General features: G+C 38.9%; 1 protein-coding gene across 1 annotated transcript in view; it reads right to left on the bottom strand.

Annotated features, from left to right (window-relative positions):
* The window catches only part of GAB1 (GRB2 associated binding protein 1), a gene marked incomplete in the record, with an annotated part of 316439 nt that overhangs the window by 112322 nt on the left and 179607 nt on the right, over positions 1-24510 (bottom strand). The window contains 1 exon segment of the mRNA XM_053703701.1: positions 16810-17101. Within this exon segment, the coding sequence (XP_053559676.1) occupies positions 16810-17101 (292 nt within the window).

Genomic DNA, 24510 nt, shown 5'->3' with positions numbered 1-24510 from the left:
TATTATTGACTTCACGTTATATTTCTACACGTCACTTTGGAGGAAACACTACTGGATTCACTTACATATAACCGGTTGAACATTTGAACATTTTTTATGTACGCCAATTTTTGTGAACACTATTTTTTGTGAATGCTATTTTTCTTTCTTGAAAGCTATTGTGTGCACTCAATCACTCACTTAGGTTGTTTATATTATTGAATGTACATGTCCTAACTCCTCATCACTGGCTCACTAAGTCAGCGTCACATGCTATACTCCATTGGATATTTTTAGATATTTTTAGATTTGTTTATTATATATATATATATTTTTTTTGTTAAGTCAGACATGGATCCATGCGTCTGATTGCCATTTGTAAATTTTTATATGTATTAAAATGTACCTTTTACTAGCCTTTTAAGCTTTTTAGCGCTTACTCTCTCCCCATTTTAGCCGTAGCTTTTTGACCTCTACGTTTTCCAGAATAGGCAGCAAACAAAGAAGATGTTTGACGGAAATCTTTGGTTGCTTGCAAGTAAAACTTCAAAGCACAAACCACGTCCAAGTTGTGCAACAGACGCTCCTTCTTAGAGGAAGGATTAGAACACAGAGAAGGAACAATTTCCTGATTGATATTCCTATTAGTAACAACCTTAGGAAGGAATCAAGGTGGTTTTGCGTGCCGAAGAGATAGCAACTAAAAAGAGAACTTTCCAAGATAGAAGCTTAATATCTATGGAATGCATAGGTTCAAACGGAACCCCTTGGAGAACTTTAAGAACTAAATTCAAACTCCATGGCGGAGCAACAGGTTTAAACACAGGTTTGATTCTAACTAAAGCCTGACAGAACGACTGAACGTCTGGAACATCTGCCAGACGCTTGTGCAGTAGAATTGATAAAGCAGATATCTGTCTCTTTAAGGAACTAGCTGATAGCCCCTTCTCCAATCCTTCTTGGAGAAAGGACAAAATCATAGGAATCCTGATCTTACTCCATGAGTAGCCTTTGGATTCGCACCAATAAAGATATTTACACCATATCTTATGATAAATTTTCCTAGTGACAGGCTTTCGAGCCTGAATCAAGGTATCTATGACTGCCTCAGAGAAACCCCGCTTGGATAAAATCAAGTGTTCAATCTCCAAGCAGTCAGCCGCAGAGAAACTAGATTTGGATGCTGGAACGGACCTTGAATCAGAAGGTCCTGTCTCAGTGGCAGAGTCCATGGTGGAAGAGATGACATGTCCACCAGGTCTGCATACCAAGTCCTGCGTGGCCACGCAGGTGCTATCAAAATCACCGAAGCTCTCTCCTGTTTGATTCTGGCAATCAAACAAGGAAGGAGAGGAAATGGTGGAAACACGTAAGCCAGGTTGAACGACCAGGGTACTGCTAGAGCATCTATCAGTACTGCCTGAGGATCCCTTGACCTGGACCCGTAACAAGGAAGTTTGGCGTTCTGACGAGACGCCATCAGATCCAATTCTGGTGTGCCCCATTGCTGAATCAATTGTGCAAACCCCTCCGGATGGAGTTCCCACTCCCCTGGATGAAAAGTATGACGACATAGAAAATCCGCTTCCCAGTTCTCCACTCCTGGGATATAGATTGCTGATAGATGGCAAGAGTGAGTCTCTGCCCATAAAATTATTTTGGTAACCTCTATCATCGCTAGAGAATCGCTGATGATTGATATATGCTACAGTCGGGATATTGTCCGACTGGAATCTTATGAATCTGGCCGAAGCCAGCTGAGGCCACGCCTGAAGCACGCTGAATATCGCTCTCAGTTCTAGAATATTTATCGGGAGGAGAGCCTCCTCCTGAGTCCACAAACCCTGTGCTTTCAGGGAATTCCAGACTGCACCCCAGCCCAATAGGCTGGCGTCTGTCGTCACTATGACCCATGCTGGCCTGCGGAAACACATTCCCTGGGACAGATGATCCTGTGACAACCACCAAAGAAGAGAGTCTCTGGTCTCTTGATCCAGATTTATCTGAGGAGATAAATCTGCATAATCCCCATTCCACTGTTTGAGCATGCATAGTTGCAGTGGTTTGAGACGCAAGCGAGCAAACGGAACTATGCCCATTGCCGCTACCATTAGTCCGATTACCTCCATACACTGAGTCACTGACGGCCGAGGAATGGAATGAAGAGCTCGGCAGGTGGTTAAAATCTTTGATTTCCTGACCTCCGGCAGAAAATTTTTCATGTCCATCGAATCTATCAGAGTTCCCAGGAATGGAACTCTTGTGAGGGGGATAAGTGAACTCTTTTTTACGTTCACCTTCCAACCGTGAGATCTTAGAAAAGCCAACACGATGTCCGTGTGAGACTTGGCTAGTTGGTAAGTTGACGCCTGAATTAAGATATCGTCCAGATAAGGCGCCACTGCTATGCCCTGCGGCCTTAGAACCGAGAGAAGGGACCCTAGCACCTTTGTGAAAATTCTGGGAGCTGTGGCCAATCCGAAGGGAAGAGCCACAAACTGGTAATGCTTGTCCAGAAAGGTGAATCTGAGGAACTGGTGATGATCTTTGTGGATAGGGATGTGTAGATGCGCATCCTTTAAGTCCACGGTGGTCATATATTGACCCTCCTGGATCATTGGTAAAATAGTCCGAATGGTCTCCATCTTGAAGGATGGAACTCTTAGGAATTGGTTTAGGATCTTGAGATCTAAAATTGGTCTGAAGGTTCCCTCTTTTTTGGGAACCACAAACAGATTGGAGTAGAACCCCTGCCCCTGTTCTGTTTTCAGAACTGGGCAGATCACTCCCATGGTATATAGTTCTTCTACACAGCGTAAGAACGCCTCTCTTTTTGTCTGGTTCACAGACAATTGAGAAAGATGGAATCTCCCCCTTGGAGGAGAATCTTTGAAATCTAGAAGATACCCCTGGTTTACGATTTCTAAAGCCCAGGAGTCCTGAACGTCTCTTGCCCAAGCCTGAGCAAAGAGAGAAAGTCTGCCCCCTACTAGATCCGGTCCCGGATCGGGGACTACCCCTTCATGCTGTCTTGGTGGCAGCAGTGGGATTCTTGGCCTGTTTACCCTTGTTCCAAGTCTGGTTAGGTCTCCAGACTGACTTGGATTGAGCAAAATTCCCCTCCTGCTTTGCAGCAGGGGAAAAGGTAGAGGGACCACCTTTGAAGTTTCGAAAGGAACGAAAATTATTTTGTTTGGTCCTCATCTTATTTATCTTATCCTGAGGAAGGGTATGGCCTTTCCCTCCAGTGATGTCTGAAATGATCTCTTTCAGTTCATGCCCGATTAGGGTCTTACCCTTGAAAGGGATGGCTAAAAGCTTAGATTTTGATGACACATCAGCAGACCAGGACTTAAGCCATAACGCTCTACGCGCTAGAATGGCAAAACCTGAATTTGCCGCTAATTTAGCCAGTTGAAAAGAGGCATCTGTAATGAAAGAATTAACTAGCTTGAGAGCCCTAATTCTATCTAGAATATCATCTAATGGGGTCTCAACCTGAAGAGCCTCCTCCAGAACCTCGAACCAAAAAGCAGCTGCAGTAGTTACAGGAACAATGCACGCTATAGGTTGCAGAAGAAAACCCTGATAAATAAATATTTTCTTTAGGGGACCCTCTAATTTTTATCCTTAGGATCTTTGAAAGCACAACTGTCCTCAATAGGTATAGTTGTACGCTTAGCCAGGGTAGAAATAGCTCCCTCCACCTTAGGGACCGTCTGCCACGAGTCACGCATGGTGTCTGATATGGGAAACATTTTCTTAAAAGTAGGAGGGGGAGCGAACGGAATACCTGGTCTATCTAACTCCTTAGTAACAATGTCCAAAATCCTCTTAGGGACCGGAAAAACATCATTGTAGGCAGCAACCTCTAGAAATCTGTCCATTTTACACAATTTCTCTGGAACTACAATAGGGTCACAATCATCCAGAGTCGCTAAAACCTCCCTGAGCAATAAGCGGAGGTGTTCTAGTTTAAATTTAAAAGCCGTCATATATGAGTCTGTCTGAGGGAACATCTTGCCTGAATCAGAAATCTCTCCCTCAGACAGCAAATCCCTCACCCCCAACTCAGAACATTGTGAGAGTACATCAGATATGGCTAATAAAGCGTCAGAGGGCTCAGCATTTGTTCTCACACCAGACCTACTGCGCTTCCCCTGCAACCCAGGCAGCTTAGATAAAACCTCTGATGGTAGTATTCATAACTTCGGCCATATCTTGCAGGGTGAAAGAATTAGACGCACTAGAAGTACTTGGTGTCGCTTGTGCGTTAATGGTTGTGACACTTGGGGAGAATTAGATGGCATAACCTGATTCCCTTCTGACTGAGAATCATCCTGCGACATACTTTTAGTAGCTAAAATATGTTCTTTGCAATTTATTGACCTTTCAGTGCACGAGGGACACAGTCTAAGTGGGGGTTCCACAATGGCTTCTAAACATATTGAACAATGACTTTCTTCAATGTCAGACATGTTGAACAGGCTAGTAATGACTACAAACAAGCATGAAAACACTTTATTTAGTGAAAAAAATAACAATCTTAAAAAATGGTACTGCGCCTTTAAGAGAAAAAAAGCATACACGTTCTGCAAAACTGCTTTAAAATGCACCAAATTTCTCAAATTTTTGCATGCAGACTCCATGTGTGTAGTTAAGTTTGCCCCACAAGGAAATTTAACATTTAACCCTTTAATGTGCAAACCGGATTGAAATGAGGCCTAAATCCGGAAAAAAACACCCCCAGCACCTTGCCACAGCCCTGTTGTGGCGCCTACCTGCCCTCAGGGATAGTAAACATGGGGTTAAAGCTTCAATTTGGCCCAAAACATTCACAAGGGCCCTCAGGAGTTGGAGCTTGCTGTTTGCTGAGTTAAAACAACTGCGCATCTGAGGCGCGAAAATAGGCCCCGCCCATCTCACTCGATGTCTCTACAGCCTCAAAGAACCGCACCAGAGCGGTTTTAAACTAGCCATGTGGGTTCTGAGACCCAAAATATAAGCCAAGTGTACCCTCAATAAAGTTGCCCAAAAACGTTATTGCCCACAAAACGTTAACAGCACTCCCAGTTCATAAAACGTTTGCCCACAAACATTCAAAACTCAGTGTCAACCATTTTTTAATTAGCCCCTTATGCAAGCTTAGTAATGCCTGTCTATAGCTCTTAGGATTACTGCTTACCCTTACCCTCATGGGGATACTGTCAGCCTTTCTGAAATACACAGTCTCTCCAGAAAAAATGACTGAACATACCTCACTGCTGTATAGCATGAAATCGTTCCTCACACTGAAGTTTCCTGTACTCCTCAGCCTCTGTGGGAACTACACTGGATCTTAGTTACAAATGTTAAGATTATCATCCTCCAGGCAGAAGTCTTCATCCATCTGCTGCCTGAGAGTAAATAGTACACACCGGTACCATTTAAAACAAAAAACTCTTGCTTGAAGAAATTAAAAACTAATATTTTATCACCTCTTTCACTTTACCCTTCCTAGTACTTAGAGTAGGCAAAGAGAATGAATGGAGGGTGGAGCTAAGGGAGGAGCTATATAGACAGCTCTGCTGTGGTGCTCTTTGCCACTTCTTGTTAGCAGGAGGATAATATCCCACAAGTAAAGGATGAATCCGTGGATTTGTCGTACCTTATAGAAGAAACAGCCATTTCGCTGAAAAAAATTAATCCACAATCCAAATATAAGTTTATTCTCAAAAAAGAAAAAGAAAAACTTAAATCATAAACAGAAGAATCAAACTGAAATAGCTGCCTGAAGAACTTTCCTACCAAAAACTGCTTCCAAAGAAGCAAATACATCAAAATGGTAGAATTTAGTAAATGTATGCAAAGAAGACCAAGTTGCTGCTTTGCAAATCTGATCAACTGAAGCTTCATTCTTAAAAGCCCAAGAAGTGGAAACTGATCTAGTAGAATGAGCTGTAATTCTCAGAGGCGGGGCTTCACCCGACTCCAAATAAGATTGATGAATCAAAAGCTTTAACCACAATGCCAAAGAAACGGCAGAAGCCTTCTGACCTTTCCTGGAACTAGAAAAGATAACAAATAGACTAGAAGTCTTCCTGAAATCTTTAGTGGCTTCAAAATAATATTTCAGAGCTCTCACCACATCCAAAGAATGTAAAGATCTCTCCAAAGAATTCTTAGGATTAGGACACAAAGAAGGGACAACAATTTCTCTATTAATGTTGTTAGAATTCACAACCTTAGGTAAGAATTTAAATGAAGTCCGCAAAACTGCCTTATCCTGATGGAAAATCAGAAAAGAAACTCTTCTAGCAGAAGAGATGGCCAAAAGGAACAACACTTTCCAAGAAAGTAGTTTAATGTCCAAAGAATGCATAGGCTCAAATGGAGGAGCCTGTAAAGCCTTCAAAACCAAATTAAGACTCCTAGGAGGAGAGATTGATTTAATGACAGGCTTGATATGAACCAAAGCCTGTACAAAACAATGAATATCAGGAAGTTTAGCAATTTTCCTGTGGAATAAAACAGAAAGAGCAGAGATTTGTCCTTTGAAGGAACTTGCAGACAAACCTTTATCCAAACCATCCTGAAGAAACTGTAAAATTCTAGGAATTCTAAAAGAATGCCAAGAGAATGTATGAGAAGAACACCATGAAATGTAAGTCTTCCAAACTCGATAATAAATCTTTCTAGAAACAGATTTTTGAGCCTGCAACATAGTATTAATCACAGAGTCAGAGAATCCTCTATGACTAAGAGTTTAATATCCATACCTTCAAATTTAATGATTTGAGATCCTGATGGAAAAAAGGACCTTGAGATAGAAGGTCTGGCCTTAATGGAGGTGGCCAAGGTTGGCAACTGGACATCCGAACAAGATCCGCATACCAAAACCTGTGAGACCATGCTGGAGCCACCAGCAGCACAAACAATTGCTCCATGATGATCTTGGAGATCACTCTTAGAAGAAGAACTAGAGGATCCCTGGACCTGGACAGGTACCTGGGAAGTTTTTTGTTTAGATGAGATGCCATCAGATCTATTTCTGGAAGCCCCCACATCTGAACAATTTGAGAAAACACATCTGGGTGGAGTGACCATTCTCCCAGATGTAAAGTCTGACGACAGATAATCCACTTCCCAATTGTCTATACCTGGGATATGAACCGCAGAAATTAGTCAGGAGCTGGATTCTGCCCAAACAAGTATCCGAGATACTTCTTTCGTAGCTTGAGGACTGTGAGTCCCACCCTGATGATTGACATATGCCACAGTTGTGATATTGTCTGAAAACAAATGAACGGTTCTCTCTTCAACAGAGGCCAAAACTGAAGGGCCCTGAGAATTGCACAGAGTTCCAAAATATTGATTGGTAATCTTGCCTCTTGAGATATCCAAACCACTTGTGCTGTCAGAGATCCCCAAACAGCTCCCCAACCTGAAAAACTTGCATCTGTTGTGATCACAGTCCAGGTTGGACGAACGAAAGAGGCCCCTAGAATTATACGATGGTGATCTAACCACCAAGTCAGAGAAAGTCAAACATTGGGATTGAAGGATATTACTTGTGATATCCTTGTATAATCCCTGCACCATTGGTTCAGCATACAAAGCTGGAGAGATCTCATATGAAAACGAGCAAAGGGAATCGCGTCCGATGCTGCAGTCATGAGACCTAAAACTTCCATGCACATAGCTACTGAAGGAAATGACTGAGACTGAAGGTTCCGACAAGCTGCAACCAATTTCAAACATATCTTGTCTGTTAGAGACAAAGTCATGTACACTGAATCTATCTGGAAACCTAAAAAGGTTACCTTTGCCTGAGGAATCAAATAACTTATTGGTAAATTGATCCTCCAACCCTGTCTTTGAAGAAACAATACTAGTTGATTTGTGTGGGATTCTGCAGAACGTAAAGACTGAGCGAGTACCAAGATATCGTCCAAATAAGGAAACAGCGCAATACTCCGCTCTCTGATTACAGAGAGTAGGGCACCCAGAACCTTTGAAAAGATTCTTGGAGCTGTCGATAGGTCAAAGGAAGAGCAACAAATTGGTAATGCTTGTCTAGAAAAGAGAATCTCAGGAACTAATAGTGATCTGGATGAATCAGAACATGAAGATATGCATCCCGTAAGTCTATTGTGGACATATAATGCCCTTGCTGAACAAAAGGCAGAATAGTCCTTATAGTCACCATCTTGAAAGTTGGTACTCTTACATATCGATTCAAAATCATTAGATCTAAACTGGTCTGAATTAATTTTCTTTCTTTGGGACAATGAATAGATTTGAATAAAACCCCAGACCCTATTCCTGAAACGGAACTGGCATGATTACCCCTGATAACTCCAGGTCTGAAACACACTTCAGGAAAGCCTGAGCCTTTACTGGGTTCGCTGGAATGCGTGAGAGAAAAAATCTTCTCACAGGTGGTCTTACTCGGAATCCTATTCTGTACCCCTGAGATACAATATTCTGAATCCAATGATTTTGGACCGAATTGATCCAAACATTTTTGAAAAATTTTAATCTGCCCCCTACCAGCTGAGCTGGAATGAGGGCTGCACCTTAATGCGGACTTGGGGGCTGGCTTTGAGTTCTTAAATGGCTTGGATTTATTCCAATTTGAGGAAGGCTTCCAAATGGAAACCGATTCCTTTGGGGAAGGATTAGATTTCTGTTCCTTATTATGTTGAAAGGAACGAAAAACGGTTAGAAACTTTAGATTTGCCCTTAGGTTTTTTTATCCTGAGGTAAAAAAAAAAAACCTTCCCACCAGTGACAGTTGAAATTATTGAATCCAACTGAGAACCAAATAATTTGTTACCTTGGAAAGAAAGAGATAGCAATCTGGACTTAGAAGTCATATCAGCATTCCAAGATTGAGCCACAAAGCTCTTCTAGCTAAAATAGCTAAAGACTTATATCTAACATCAATTTTGATGATATAAAAAATGGCATCACAAATGAAATTATTAGCATGTTGAATCAACTTAACAATGCTAGACAAATCATGATCCGATACTTGTTGCACTAAAGTTTCCAACCAAAAAGTTGAAGCAGCTGCAACATCAGCCAAAGAAATTGCAGGCCTAAGAAGATGACCTGAATATAAATAAGCCTTCCTTAGATAAGATTCAAGAATCCTATCTAAAGAAACTTTAAAAGAAGTACTATCTGCCGTAGGAATAGTAGTACGTTTAGCAAGAGTAGAGATAGCCCCATCACCTTTGGGGATCTTTTCCCAAAACTCCAATCTAACTGCTGCCAAAGGGTACAGTTTTTTAAACCTTGAAGAAGGAATAAAAGAAGTACCAGGCCTATTCCATTCTTTAGAAATCATATCAGAAATAGCATCAGGAACTGGAAAAACCTCTGGAATAACCACAGGAGGTTTATAAACAGAATTTAAAAGTTTACTAGTTTTAATATCAAGAGGACTAGTTTCCTCCATATCCAATGTAATCAACACTTCTTTTAATAAAGAATGAATATACTCCATTTTAAATAAATAAGAAGATTTGTCAGTGTCAATAGCTGAGGCAGGATCTTCTGAATAAGATAGATCCTCATCAGAAGGATAAATCAGTATGTTGCCAGTCATTTGCAATTTCATCAACTCTATGAGAAGTTTTAAAAGACCTTTTACGTTTATTAGAAGGCGGAATAGCAGACAAAGCCTTCTGAATAGAATCAGAAATAAATTCTTTTAAATTTACAGGTATATCTTGCGCATTAGATGTTGAGGGAACAGCAACAGGTAATGAACTACTACTAATGTATACATTTTCTGCATGTAAAAGTTTATCATGACAACTATTACAAACCACAGCTGGAGGTATAATCTCCACAAGTTTAAAACAAATGCACTTAGCTTTGGTAGAACCGTTATCAGGCAGCAGGGATCCAACAGTGAATTCTGAGACAGGATCAAATTGAGACATCTTGCAAATGTAAGAGAAAAAAACAACATATAAAGCAAATTTATCAATTTCCTTATATGGCAGTTTCAGGAATGGGAAAAAATGCAAACAGCATAGCCCACTGACATAGAAAAAGGCAAGAGGCAAATAGGAATGGGTTCTTAAATAATGAAAATATTTGGCGCCAAGTATGACGCACAACAAACAGAAAAATATTTTTTTGGGCCAAAAACGTCCGGAAACGAAACACTCGTGTCATAGACGACGCAACCTTGTGAAGGACTCGGCGTCAACTAAGACGCTGAAAATGATGAATTTGCGTCAACGAACGTAACTTTGTGCCAAAAAAGACGCAATAAACTTTGGCATTTTGCGCCCTCGCAAGCCTAATTCTGCCCGCGAATTTAAAAGACAGTCAATTTGAAAAAAAGACTATACCCCAGGTAAGAAATACATTTTCATAAAAAAAGCATTTCCCAGATATGAAACTGACAGTCCTCAAAAGGAAATATAATGAAAACCTGAATCATGGCAAATATAAGTACAATACATATATTTAGAACTTTATATAAATACATAAAGTGCCAAACCATAGCTGAGAGTGTCTTAAGTAATGAAAACATACTTACCAAAAGACACCAATCCCCATATAACAGATAGCCAAACCAGTACTGAAACGGTTATCAGTAGAGGTAATGGAATATGAGAGTATATCATCAATCTGAAAAGGGAGGTAGGAGATAAATCTCTACGACCGATAACAGAGAACCTATGAAATAGATCCCCGTGAGGAAAACCATTGCATTCAATAGGTGATACTCCCTTCACATCCCTCTGACATTCACTGTACTCTGAGAGAAATCAGGCTTCAAAATGCTGAGAAGCGCATATCAACGTAGAAATCTTAGCACAAACTTACTTCACCACCTCCATAGGAGGCAAAGTTTGTAAAACTGAATTGTGGGTGTGGTGAGGGGTGTATTTATAGGCATTTTGAGGTTTGGGAAACTTTTCCCCTCCTGGTAGGATTGTATATCCCATACGTCACTAGATCATGGACTCTTGCCAATTACATGAAAGAAAGTATCTAAGACCACTTAGATAATATATGTCCCAAATTTGATCCACTAGAGTTTTTACCTCTAAAGTGCTATCCTTCAGAACCTAGAAGGAAAATGCACTTACCTGTGGATCCAGCTGCAGGGCAGGTAACAGCTACATAGGTGTGAACGGTACTCCACTCCCCGTCAGGAACCTGTAGTAAAAGAAAAAACAGAGTAACTAACTCTGGCTTTTTACAAAGGGGTAGCAAAATGTTAGAAGTAAAGCAAAGACTTCCTCGCCGCCTTCTAACTGCTAAAAGCCACCACTACTTTTACTCAAAAGATTGACGTGGACACAGCTAGACCCCAATCCTTGCTTGTAGGGAAAATACCCATAAAAGGATTACAATCTTTAGACACCAACTTTGCACAACCTCCATTGACATAGGCAAAGAGAATGACTGGGGATTGTGGGTAAGGGAAGTTACACTTAACAGCTTTGCTGGGGTGCTCTTTGCCTCCTCCTGCTGGCCAGGAGTTGAATAACCTACTAGTAATTGGAATGACATTGTGGACTCTCCATGTCTTAGGAAAGAAAGATATCTTCAAAGTGCCCATACAATTATTTTAGTTATACCTTTCTTCAAATGATATCTGTAATTGAATACAGTGCTTTTTTATTCTTTTTTTTTTTTATTTACCCCATGCATCATTATATTGTTGAATCTCTTCTTGAAGCAGATATTTTATGAACTGGGGTTAAAGATATTATTTTTGCTAGCAAGAGTACATAATAGTGTCATACCATTAGTATTTTTTTCACATACAGATTTTATCACTAGATAAACATTATTTGCTGTCTAGTACTTTTTTTCCATCTGTCCTGAGCAGTTGTATACCACAGACTAAGAAACGCCATATAAAATGTAAATATTTTATTTGCTTGGAACTGAATCAAGTCCTAATTTTAACATCAGTAACCCAACACACCTATTATTGACTGTTAATCAAAAACTCGCCAGCAAGGAGAAAAGTCACTATAAAGGGGGATTTTTTTGAGCATTATATTGTAATGTTGTGAAGTCACATTCAGATTAAGAGCCCTGCTTAGCTAGATAAACAACTCATAAGCTCAAATTTTACTTTCTAAAATGCTTTGGGGAGATTATTTAAAGGGACATGCCACCCACATTTTTCTTTTAGGATTTAGAAAAGAGAATTCAATTTTAAACATCTTTCTAATTTAATTATATTATCTAATTTGTTTTATCCTCTTGATATTCTTTGATGAAAAGCATATCTAGATATGCTCACTAGCTGCTGATTGGTTGCTGCACATAGAAGCATCATGTGATTGGCTCACCATGTGCATTGCTTTTTCTTCAAATAAGGATATTTTAAAAATGAAGCAAAATAAATTATGGAAGTAAATTGTAATGTTGTTTACATTTCTATTCTCTATCTGAATCATGAAAGAAAGATTTTGGGTTTAGTTGCCCTTTAAGAAGTCTCATCAGTAATGCAAGGGCCCCCCAGAGAGGATAACTTTAGATCATATGGCCCTAAGTCTTTTGGATACCATTATCCAATCTCCATAAATATTTTCTCCATCTGCATTGATTATTATCATGTATTAGCATTTAATTGTAAAGCACTGCCAAATTCAATACCCTTTACATTGCTTTACATCTATTGGAGGGGGACTAGCAGGAGCCAGAAACAAAATGTACACAAACAGGGCTTCACAAATTCCCAAAACACCTTAAGACTTTTATATAAAATGTGTATTCATGCATAATGAAACAAGTTTGCACTATATTTTCATTGTTTATTTTGCCCCCTTTTTCATGTAATTTGGCTCTGAAAATGAAGCAATTTCTAATTCACCCTGCTTACCTCTCAAGGCTAACTCTGCTCCATATATGTCCCTAATTGGCTTTATCAGATAACTACAAAACAATCTATTTTATACTAACTTTTTAGCAGTGGTTAGCATTGTTGTCTGTGGGCAAAAGCCCCGATTGGCTCCTCTAAATAAGGCAAATGGTGGGTGGAGTGTGGCTTTTGAAAAATAATTGCAATAAACGGATGTTAATTTGCTTTAAAAACAGACTTTTTTGATATCATATTCCATTGCAACACAAAATAAATGTCTTGTATATACAATGGCTTTACTGTATCTTTAAAGGGACATGAAACCAAAAAATATTTATTTAATGATTCAGAAAGGAGGTTTAAACAACTTTCCAATTTAGTTCTATTATCTAATTTGATTTGTTCTCTTAATATCTATTTTTTAAAAGCATACTTAGGTAGGCTTAAAAGTATCTTAATTTGTTTAATTCCCTTAGTAACCTTTGTTAAAGAAGTAGCAACGGAATACTGGGATCTAGGTGAGCCAATCACTAGTCGTATATATGTGTGCAGCTACTATCCGGTGAGCAGCTAGCTCCCAGTAATGATTTGCTCCTCCTAAGCCTACCTAGGTATGCTTATCAAAAGCACATTTTATAATAGAAGCAAACTGGAAAGTTGTTTAAAATCATATGCTCTGTCTGAATCGTGAAAGAAAAATGATGGGGTTCTTGTCCTTTTTGGGCCTTCCTGTTTGCAAAATATCAGAGATGCTTTAAAGCCTGCTAAAATATAACCAAAGTGGAACATTTTTAATTTACTGGTCATGATGACCCCTTTCCCTTGCATGTGCAAGGAGTTTATCTCTGAGAAGACATCTTCTCATATCTCTGCGGAAAACCTCTTTATTGAATTATATGCCCTTAAAGGGACATAAAACAAGTTGAGATAGAGACAAAATATAATAATATGTACATTAATTACTTTACCTGCAAATTTATACTGCAGTGCATCGCCATTAACCCTTTCTTTTAAATTTCTGAATTGTACAGCTCTATCCCCCCCCACACAATTCCTTTTATGGCTTTAGCTATATCCATTGTTGTTTTGGTAAAATGCACAAATGAACAGGGATTATCTGCTGGAGCATGCCTAGAAGCTGTGAACTCAGTTGAAATACAATGCCTGTGTCTAAACATTGATAAGAGGGCTGGAGCACAGTGTCCAGACAGCATAGCTATTTTAAGTATTTTTGAAAATTATTTTAACCCCTTAATGACAACTGACGTACCAGGTACGTCATGCAAAGACGAACTGTTAATGACAATAGACGTGCCTGGTACGTCAGTTGTCTAACAGAGTGCTGGAAGTGATCACAATCGCTTCCAGAAGCTCTGAGGGTATTGCAGTGATGCCTCGATATGGAGGCATCCTGCAATACCCCTTTACAAGCCTCCGATGCAGAGAGAGCCACTCTGTGGCCCTCTCTGCACCGGTAGCGATGGTGCCGTTGTCCGGGTGGGAGGAGGGAACGTGTGCGAGAGTGCACGATGCGCACGCACGTGCACAGGGGTGCGTGTGCACGTGGGGCGTGTGCACTGGGCGCGCATTAGCCACACTGACACCAATGAAGGAAGGAAGGAAGGGGGAAAAAAAGTACATTTTTTTTTTACATATAAAAGGATCTGGGAGGGGAAGGGGGTGGGGTATTGTGGGGGGGCTGCTACACTACAGAAATAATTAAAAATAAAAATAAAAAAGTTATAAATAAAATTAAAATACTTTGGTTTGTGGGGCCAAACTGGGTACTGGCAGACAGCTGCCAGTACCCAAGATGGCGGTAATTAGGTAGGGGAGAGGGTTAGAGAGCTGGAGGGGGGGGGATCAGGGAGGTTGGTGCTAAGGCAGGGGTCCATCACAACTAAAATATTTTATTATTTTTATTTAAAAAAAAACAAAAAAACTTTTATTTAGTACTGGCAGACTTTCTACCAGTACTTAAGATGGCGGGAACAATTGTGGGGTGGGGGAGGGAAGAGAGCTGTTTGGGAGGGATCAGGGGGTGGGATGTGTCAGGTGGGAGGCTGATCTCTAAAATTAACCCTGCAAGTTCCCTACAAGCTACCTAATTTAACCCCTTCACTGCTGGGCATAATTCACGTGTGGTGCGCAGCAGCATTTAGCGGCCTTTAATTACCAAAAAGCAACGCCAAAGCCATATAAGTCTGCTATTTCTGAACAAAGGGGATCCCAGAGAAGCTTTTACAACAATTTCTGCCATAATAGCACAAGTTGTTTGTAAATAATTTCAGTGAGAAACCTAAAATTTTGAAAAATGTAAAGTTTTTTTTTTTTATTTGCTCGCATTTGGCGGTGAAATGGTGGCATAAAATGTACCAAAATGGGCCTAGATCAATACTTGGGGTTGTCTACTACACTACACTAAAGCTAAAATTAACCCTACAAGCTCCCTAATTAACCCACTCCTGGGCATAAAACACGTGTGGTGCGCAGCGGCATTTAGCGGCCTTCTAATTACCAAAAAGCAACCACAAAGCCATATAAGTCTGTTATTTCTGAAAAAGGGGATCCCAGAGAAGAATTTACAACCATTTGTGCCATAATTGCAGAAGCTGTTTGTAAATAATTTCAGTGGGAAACCTAAAGTTTGTGACAAAATTTGTGAAAAAGTGAACTTTTTTTTTTTTTATCGCATTTGGCGGTGAAATGGTGGCATGAAATATACCAAAATGGGCCTAGATCAATACTTTGGAATGTCTTCTAAAACAAAATATATACATGTCAAGGGATATTCAGGGATTCCTGACAGATATCAGGGTTCCAATGTAACTAGCGCTAATTTTGAAAAAAAGTGGTTTGGAAATAGCAAAGTGCTACTTGTATTTATTGCCCCATAAATTGCAAAAAAACGTGTAAACATTGGGTATTTCTAAACTCAGGACAAAATTTATAAACTATTTAGCATGGGTGTTTTTTGGTGATTGTAGATGTGTAACAGATTTTGGGGGTTAAAGTTCGAAAAAGTGTGTTTTTTTTCCATTTTTACCTCATATTTCATCATTTTTTTTTTAGTAAATTATAAGATATGATGAAAATAATGGTATCTTTAGAAAGTCCATTTAATGGCGAGAAAAACTGTATATAATATGTGTGGGTACAGTAAATGAGTAAGAGGAAAATTACAGCTAAACGCAAACACTGCAGAAATGTAAAAATAGCCATTGTCATTAAGGGTAAGAAAATTGAAAAATGGTCCGGTCATTAAGGGGTTAAAATACTTCCCAACAATTTTTAAACATTTTTTTTTCATGCAAACTATTTTTACTTAATTAGCCCTTTTAGGATATGCACAGATCTCAACCTGTTTTATGGCACTTTAAAATAGGAAAGTCAAAATTAAACTTGCATGATTCAGATAGAGCATGTCATTTTAAGACACTTTTAAATTCACTTCTATTTTCAAATGTGCTTCGTTCTCTTAGTATCCCTTGTTAAAAAAAGAATATGCACATAACATACACCAGTGGGAGCTGCTGCTAATTGGTGCCTGCACAGTGCACACATTTGTCTCTTGTGATTGGCTAAATAGATATTTTCAGCTCCTATCAGTAGTGCAATGCTGTCCCTTCAGAGAATGAAGAAAATTTGATAATAGAATTAAACTGGAAAGTTGTTTAAAATGGTTTGTTCTATCTGAATCATAAAATAAATTTTTGGGTTTACTATCACTTTAACTGGCATACTAACTTAACCTATGTGGTCACTGATTTTTAACAGAGCTCCAAATAAAACAACAAAATACCACCAAAACTGCCACCATCACCAAAAAAAATGAGATTGGTTTATTGAACCTTAATTATCTGATTGCATCTGCACACAAATCTTTAGCAAGAGTGTTGTCCAGCAGGGAGTAAGATGTTCTGAATAAGTTAGCAGCAATTATAAAGGAGAATAAAGTTGAATGCGTGTAGCAGTGCTTTTTTTGTCTTCTGACTAACCTTCAGTAGGATTGAACCCACAGATGTCACATATATTTCGAACCCACTTATTCATTTCCTCTTCACTTTCAGCAACCAAATAGAAGACTCTGTCGAAGGTCTTGATGTCAAAAATGTAACTGTTTTCAAACTCTTTCTTATGGAACACTAATCCAGCATCAACCTGTTCACACAAGTTTAAGTCAATAATCCGAATTGGTTTTTTTGCATGGTCATTTTTGTAGTATTCCAGCACATCGGGGTCTCCTGTTAGACGTCCACTGCGAAGTATAAACCATCTCCGTTTCCATGCCTAAAATACAAAAACACAGATGGTTATAAAAAGTATCAAACCTGATCTATTAATTGTCAAACAACTTTCCAAATTACTTCTATTATCTAATTTGCTTCATTCACTTGGTAAAAAATGTTGAAAAGCATATCTAAATAGGCTCAGTAGCTCCTGATTGGTGGCTGCACATAGATGCCTTTTGTGATTGGCTCACCCATGTGCATTGCTATTTTTTCAACAAAGGATATCTAAAGAATGAAGCAAATAAAATAATACAAGTAAATTTAAATGCTGTTTAAAATTACATCCTCTATCGGGATCATGAAATAAGTTTTTTGGATTTCATGTCCTTTTAAGTATAATTTAGGGGTAGGCTGAAGGTGCCCAGAACATAAGTGTCTTGGGTTATGGGAACAATTACTGATGTGCGGTGGTGTAGGCAGGATTTGGAGGTTAATTTTTTCAGCACATGATCATCTATTTGTATATCATCTTTTAGCTACAGCAAATAAAAATGTACTTTAACATCCCCTTAAAACTGCATATAACTTCAATTTGGATACATGCAATAAAGTGGTCTTCAAACATTTGTGGCTGGAAAAAAAATGTATGGGAGCACATTTAACTGCTACACACTCCCTCAATTTCTAAACTTAGCTTCATTTTAGCTCAAAAGTTAGAACCTGTACAGTGGTATTTTGACCATTGTAAATAATTAGGAAAATAGTGTTTTTTCTGAGGTGAGTTGAATACTAATCAGAAAACATTTACACTCTTGTAGCACTCCTTTCCTATTCACATGCATTTCCTTTTCTTTAAAGCATTGAGCATCTGTATTGAGGTTGTTTTTTTATCTGTGTTATTTTTTTCACATACCAGTGTTAAATACCAAAAAAAGAAAGCCACAGAATGGCAGCTATCTCAAATTACTGCAACTAGTGTTCAAAACCCCTAAATAGTAATTATTGTCAACCTCAGGCATACACTAGAAATAGTTAAAGATTATATAAACAGTTATCTTTAATATTTAAACACAAAAGTACATTTCAATCTGTGGATACACTAGCATGCTTTGCATAATCCACTCTACTTCTGCCTTACAGATGCACAATAAGTCATTGTATATATGGGTAGTTAAGATTATTTAAAAACAATTATTTTAAACAGGATTTAAATGTATGCGACTATACTTCTAGACCCCAATTCTATTTCACACCTTGCCATTTTGCAGTCTGAGGTCCAGATACTGTACAGGTAGTTAATAATGTTACAAGATTATATAGCACTGCCCCACCCCCGAATCGTTATGGATCAGAGTATTAGATACCAAATTACTGTATACTCAATATTTTAAGCATTTTAGTTTTTCACAGGACCGGTCATGTTGTTTCTATAGTGATAACAACCTACACAATCTTTTAGACAAATCTATGTTAAACTTAAAAATTGACAAATTTTGAGTGAACGCAAACTGAACTAGTCAACCATATTTTAGGTGACAGTAAAAGATTAAATACAATAAATATATTAGATGTTAAAATGTACACTGAACCCAATTTTTTTCTTTTGTGATTCAGATAGAGCATGCAATTTTAAGCAACTTTCTAATTTACTCCTATTATCAATGTTTCTTCATTCTATTGATATCTTTATTTGAAAAAAAGGCATCTAAGCTTTTTTCTTGGTTCAGACTTCTGGACAGCAGTTTTTGATTGGTGGATGAATTTATCCACCAATCAGCAAGGACAACTTAGGTTGTTCACCAAAAATGAGCCGGCATCTAAACTTGCATTTCAAATAAAGATACCGAGAGAATAAAGAAAATTTGATAATAGGAGTAAATTAGAAAGTTGCTTAAAATGTCATGCTCTATCTGAATCACAAAATATATATATTTTTTCCTAATATATTGCATGGGGAAGATTATGTATAGACTCTCTAAAGTGCTGTGTATTCTTGATTATTTATAGATTTTGGATTACTGTCCCATATAATATAAACGTCAGGATTTACTAAACACAGTTGAAGTCAGCTCTGGGGCAGAAATATATTGCAGAGCACATGTGTAACCCCTGATTGGTTCAATTGCCCTCTTCATCCTTGGACCAAAAAGTCAGATCAGGAGTCACAATGTATTATTACAGAGTTTAACACAGCCAATCATACATGCTTCCAATGATTGGCCGATTGGCTTTGTTCTACCCTGGACCAAAAACTCAGCTCTGGAGCAGTAAAATACTGCAGAACTTAAGTTAGCCAATAACAAATGCCTTCCTTGATTGGCTCAATGGCCCTGTTCAGCCCTGGACCAAAAGTCAGCTCTTGGCAGCAATACACTACTGATCCTGAGCTCAACTCAGCTAATCCCCCTGATTGGCTAAATAGCCCTGTTTAGCTTTGGAACAACAAGTCAGCTCTGGATCAGCAATACACCTGGATGAGCCAATGACACATGCTGCCCCTTGTGGCTCAATAACCCTGTTCAGCTACTTTATGGGGGTTAAACATATCAGAAATTCATTAGAGCATTTTATTATTGCAATTATATGTCCCTTTAGATTATGGTAGCATGTTTGTCGAGACATGATTTGCACTGATGTCAGAATTCAAAGAGTTGCTTGTTGTTGTTATTGCTTGTAGGGTAGCTTTGTGATGGTCCCCAATTGCACAGTAAATAAATACATTACTAACTTTGGTGTGTAAGCACCTGCTACACTTTATCTGAATCATGTTTTCTTTAAATAATGAGTCACTCATTGAGGCTGGCACAGATTAAATGAGAAGGGGAAAAAGCAAATCACTAACTGTGCACTTTAATAAGACATACACAAAAGGTCCACTGGCTGCCAGCACAAAGAACAGTTTAGTTATAGAATAAAGCTTAATGCCAGACAAGCAAACTGACATCAGCACCAATGCTAATCATAGCACAAAAGTGTCTCTGTGTTTGTCAGGAGGCTGAAAACCCCAATATAAACCATTCTTTGTTATATGAGAATATCTCAGATTCTTACAGCTGCTTCTATTTTTGGGTTTAACCCTTTACTTGATTACAGAGCTGGATGTCATGTACTTCAGAATGGATTACCAAAAAAAAAAAAATTGGATTAGTTTTAACAATATTTAAAATTAAATTGCCTAAGTTTGTAGCTGGTATTTTTTCTCTATACTAAATCATTTACACTGGTTTGTTTTTGTGTGGTAAAAGATACCTGGAACAGACTAACATAATTACTAAAAACAAAAAAACAAATGTAACTTAGATTTGCCTCTCAATCACGCTGCTTATTTATTTTATTTTCACAGTGAGTTTTATATGCAACCAGTCTTAGGCCTAGATTTGGAGTTCGGCGGTAAAAGGGCTGTTAACGCTCCGCGGGCTTTTTTCTGGCCGCACCATAAATTTAACTCTGGTATCGAGAGTTTAAACAAATGCTGCGTTAGGCTCCAAAAAAGGAGCGTAGAGCATTTTTACCGCAAATGCAACTCTCGATACCAGAGTTGCTTACGGACGCGGCCGGCCTCAAAAACGTGCTCGTGCACGATTCTCCCATAGGAAACAATGGGGCTGTTTGAGCTGAAAAAAAACCTAACACCTGCAAAAAAGCAGCGTTCAGCTCCTAACGCAGCCCCATTGTTTCCTATGGGGAAACACTTCCTACGTCTGCACCTAACACTCTAACATGTACCCCAAGTCTAAACACCCCTAACCTTACACTTATTAACCCCTAATCTGCCGCCCCCGCTATCGCTGACACCTGCATATTTTTTTTAACCCCTAATCTGCCGCTCCGTAAACCGCCGCAACCTACGTTATCCCTATGTACCCCTAATCTGCTGCCCTAACATCGCCGACCCCTATATTATATTTATTAACCCCTAATCTGCCCCCCTCAACGTCGCCGACACCTGCCTACACTTATTAACTCCTAATCTGCCGAGCGGACCTGAGCGCTACTATAATAAAGTTATTAACCCCTAATCCGCCTCACTAACCCTATCATAAATAGTATTAACCCCTAATCTGCCCTCCCTAACATCGCCGACACCTACCTTCAATTATTAACCCCTAATCTGACGACCGGAGCTCACCGCTATTCTAATAAATTGATTAACCCCTAAAGCTAAGTCTAACCCTAACACTAACACCCCCCTAACTTAAATATAATTTACATCTAACGAAATTAATTAACTCTTATTAAATAAATGATTCCTATTTAAAGCTAAATACTTACCTGTAAAATAAATCCTAATATAGCTACAATATAAATTATAATTATATTATAGCTATTTTAGGATTAATATTTATTTTACAGGCAACTTTTTAATTATTTTAACCAGGTACAATAGCTATTAAATAGTTAAGAACTATTTAATAGTTACCTAGTTAAAATAATAACAAATTTACCTGTAAAATAAATCCTAACCTAAGATATAATTAAACCTAACACTACCCTATCAATAAATTAATTAAATAAACTACCTACAATTACCTACAATTAACCTAACACTACACTATCAATAAATTAATTAAACACAATTGCTACAAATAAATACAATTAAATAAACTAGCTAAAGTACAAAAAATAAAAAAGAACTAAGTTACAAAAAATAATAAAATATTTACAAACATAAGAAAAATATTACAACAATTTTAAACTAATTACACCTACTCTAAGCCCCCTAATAAAATAACAAAGCCCCCCAAAATAAAAAATTCCCTACCCTATTCTAAATTTAAAAAGTTACAAGCTCTTTTACCTTACCAGCCCTGAACAGGGCCCTTTGCGGGGCATGCCCCAAGGATTTCAGCTCTTTTGCCTGTAAAAAAAAACATACCATACCCCCCCCCAACATTACAACCCACCACCCACATACCCCTAATCTAACCCAAACCCCCCTTAAATAAACCTAACACTAAGCCCCTGAAGATCTTCCTACCTTGTCTTCACCATACCAGGTTCACCGATCCGTCCTGGCTCCAACATCTTCATCCAACCCAAGCGGGGGTTGGCGATCCATCATCCGGTGCTGAAGAGGTCCAGAAGAGGCTCCAAAGTCTTCCTCCTATCCGGCAAGAAGAGGACATCCGGACCGGCAAACATCTTCTCCAAGCGGCATCTTCAATCTTCTTCCATCCGGTGCGGAGCGGGTCCATCTTGAAGCAGGCGACGCGGATCCATCCTCTTCTTCCGTTGTCTCCCGACGAATGACGGTTCCTTTAAGGGACGTCATCCAAGATGGCGTCCCTCGAATTCCGATTGGCTGATAGGATTCTATCAGCCAATCGGAATTAAGGTAGGAATTTTCAGATTGGCTGATGGAATCAGCCAATCAGAATCAAGTTCAATCCGATTGGCTGATCCAATCAGCCAATCAGATTGAGCTCGCATTCTATTGGCTGATCGGAACAGCCAATAGAATGCGAGCTCAATCTGATTGGCTGATTGGATCAGCCAATCGGATTGAACTTGATTCTGATTGGCTGATTCCATCAGCCAATCAGAAAATTCCTACCTTAATTCCGATTGGCTGATAGAATCCTATCAGCCAATCGGAATTCGAGGGACGCCATCTTGGATGACGTCCCTTAAAGGAACCGTCATTCGTCGGGAGACAACGGAAGAAGAGGATGGATCCGCGTCGCCTGCTTAAAGATGGACCCGCTCCGCACCGGATGGAAGAAGATTGAAGATGCCGCTTGGAGAAGATGTTTGCCGGTCCGGATGTCCTCTTCTTGCCGGATAGGAGGAAGACTTTGGAGCCTCTTCTGGACCTCTTCAGCACCGGATGATGGATCGCCAACCCCCGCTTGGGTTGGATGAAGATGTTGGAGCCAGGACGGATCGGTGAACCTGGTATGGTGAAGACAAGGTAGGAAGATCTTCAGGGGCTTAGTGTTAGGTTTATTTAAGGGGGGTTTGGGTTAGATTAGGGGTATGTGGGTGGTGGGTTGTAATGTTGGGGGGGGGGTATGGTATGTTTTTTTTTACAGGCAAAAGAGCTGAAATCCTTGGGGCATGCCCCGCAAAGGGCCCTGTTCAGGGCTGGTAAGGTAAAAGAGCTTGTAACTTTTTTAATTTAGAATAGGGTAGGGAATTTTTTATTTTGGGGGGCTTTGTTATTTTATTAGGGGGCTTAGAGTAGGTGTAATTAGTTTAAAATTGTTGTAATATTTTTCTTATGTTTGTAAATATTTTATTATTTTTTGTAACTTAGTTCTTTTTTATTTTTTGTACTTTAGCTAGTTTATTTAATTGTATTTATTTGTAGCAATTGTGTTTAATTAATTTATTGATAGTGTAGTGTTAGGTTAATTGTAGGTAATTGTAGGTAGTTTATTTAATTAATTTATTGATAGGGTAGTGTTAGGTTTAATTATATCTTAGGTTAGGATTTATTTTACAGGTAAATTTGTTATTATTTTAACTAGGTAACTATTAAATAGTTCTTAACTATTTAATAGCTATTGTACCTAGTTAAAATAAATACCAAGTTGCCTGTAAAATAAATATTAATCCTAAAATAGCTATAATATAGTTATAATTTATATTGTAGCTATATTAGGATTTATTTTACAGGTAAGTATTTAGCTTTAAATAGGAATCATTTATTTAATAAGAGTTAATTAATTTCGTTAGATTAAAATTATATTTAAGTTAGGGGGGTGTTAGTGTTAGGGTTAGACTTAGCTTTAGGGGTTAATCAATTTATTAGAATAGCGGTGAGCTCCGGTCAGATTAGGGGTTAATAATTGAAGTTAGGTGTTGGCGATGTTAGGGAGGGCAGATTAGGGGTTAATACTATTTATGATAGGGTTAGTGAGGCGGGTTAGGGGTTAATAACTTTATTATAGTAGCGCTCAGGTCCGCTCGGCAGATTAGGGGTTAATAAGTGTAGGCAGGTGTCGGCGACGTTGAGGGGGGCAGATTAGGGGTTAATAAATATAATATAGGGGTCGGCGGTGTTAGGGGTAGCAGATTAGGGGTACATAGGGATAACGTAGGTGGCGGCGCTTTGCGGTCGGAAGATTAGGGGTTAATTATTTTAAGTAGCTGGCGGCGACGTTGTGGGGGGCAGGTTAGGGGTTAATAAATGTAATACAGGGGTCGGCGGGGTTAGGGGCAGCAGATTAGGGGTACATAAGTATAACGTAGGTGGCGGTCGGCAGATTAGGGGTTAAAAATTTTAATCGAGTGGCGGCGATGTGGGGGGAGCTCGGTTTAGGGGTACATAGGTAGTTTATGGGTGTTAGTGTACTTTAGGGTACAGTAGTTAAGAGCTTTATGAACCGGCGTTAGCCAGAAAGCTCTTAACTCCTGCTATTTTCAGGCGGCTGGAATTTTGTTGTTAGAGCTCTAACGCTCACTTCAGAAACGACTCTAAATACCAGCGTTAGAAAGATCCCATTGAAAAGATAGGATACGCAA

The sequence above is a fragment of the Bombina bombina genome, chromosome 2 (genome assembly GCF_027579735.1).
Source record: "Bombina bombina isolate aBomBom1 chromosome 2, aBomBom1.pri, whole genome shotgun sequence".
NCBI lineage: Eukaryota > Metazoa > Chordata > Amphibia > Anura > Bombinatoridae > Bombina > Bombina bombina.
Note: the sequence above shows the minus strand (reverse complement) of the source record. Positions and strands in the feature narration are given on the sequence as shown.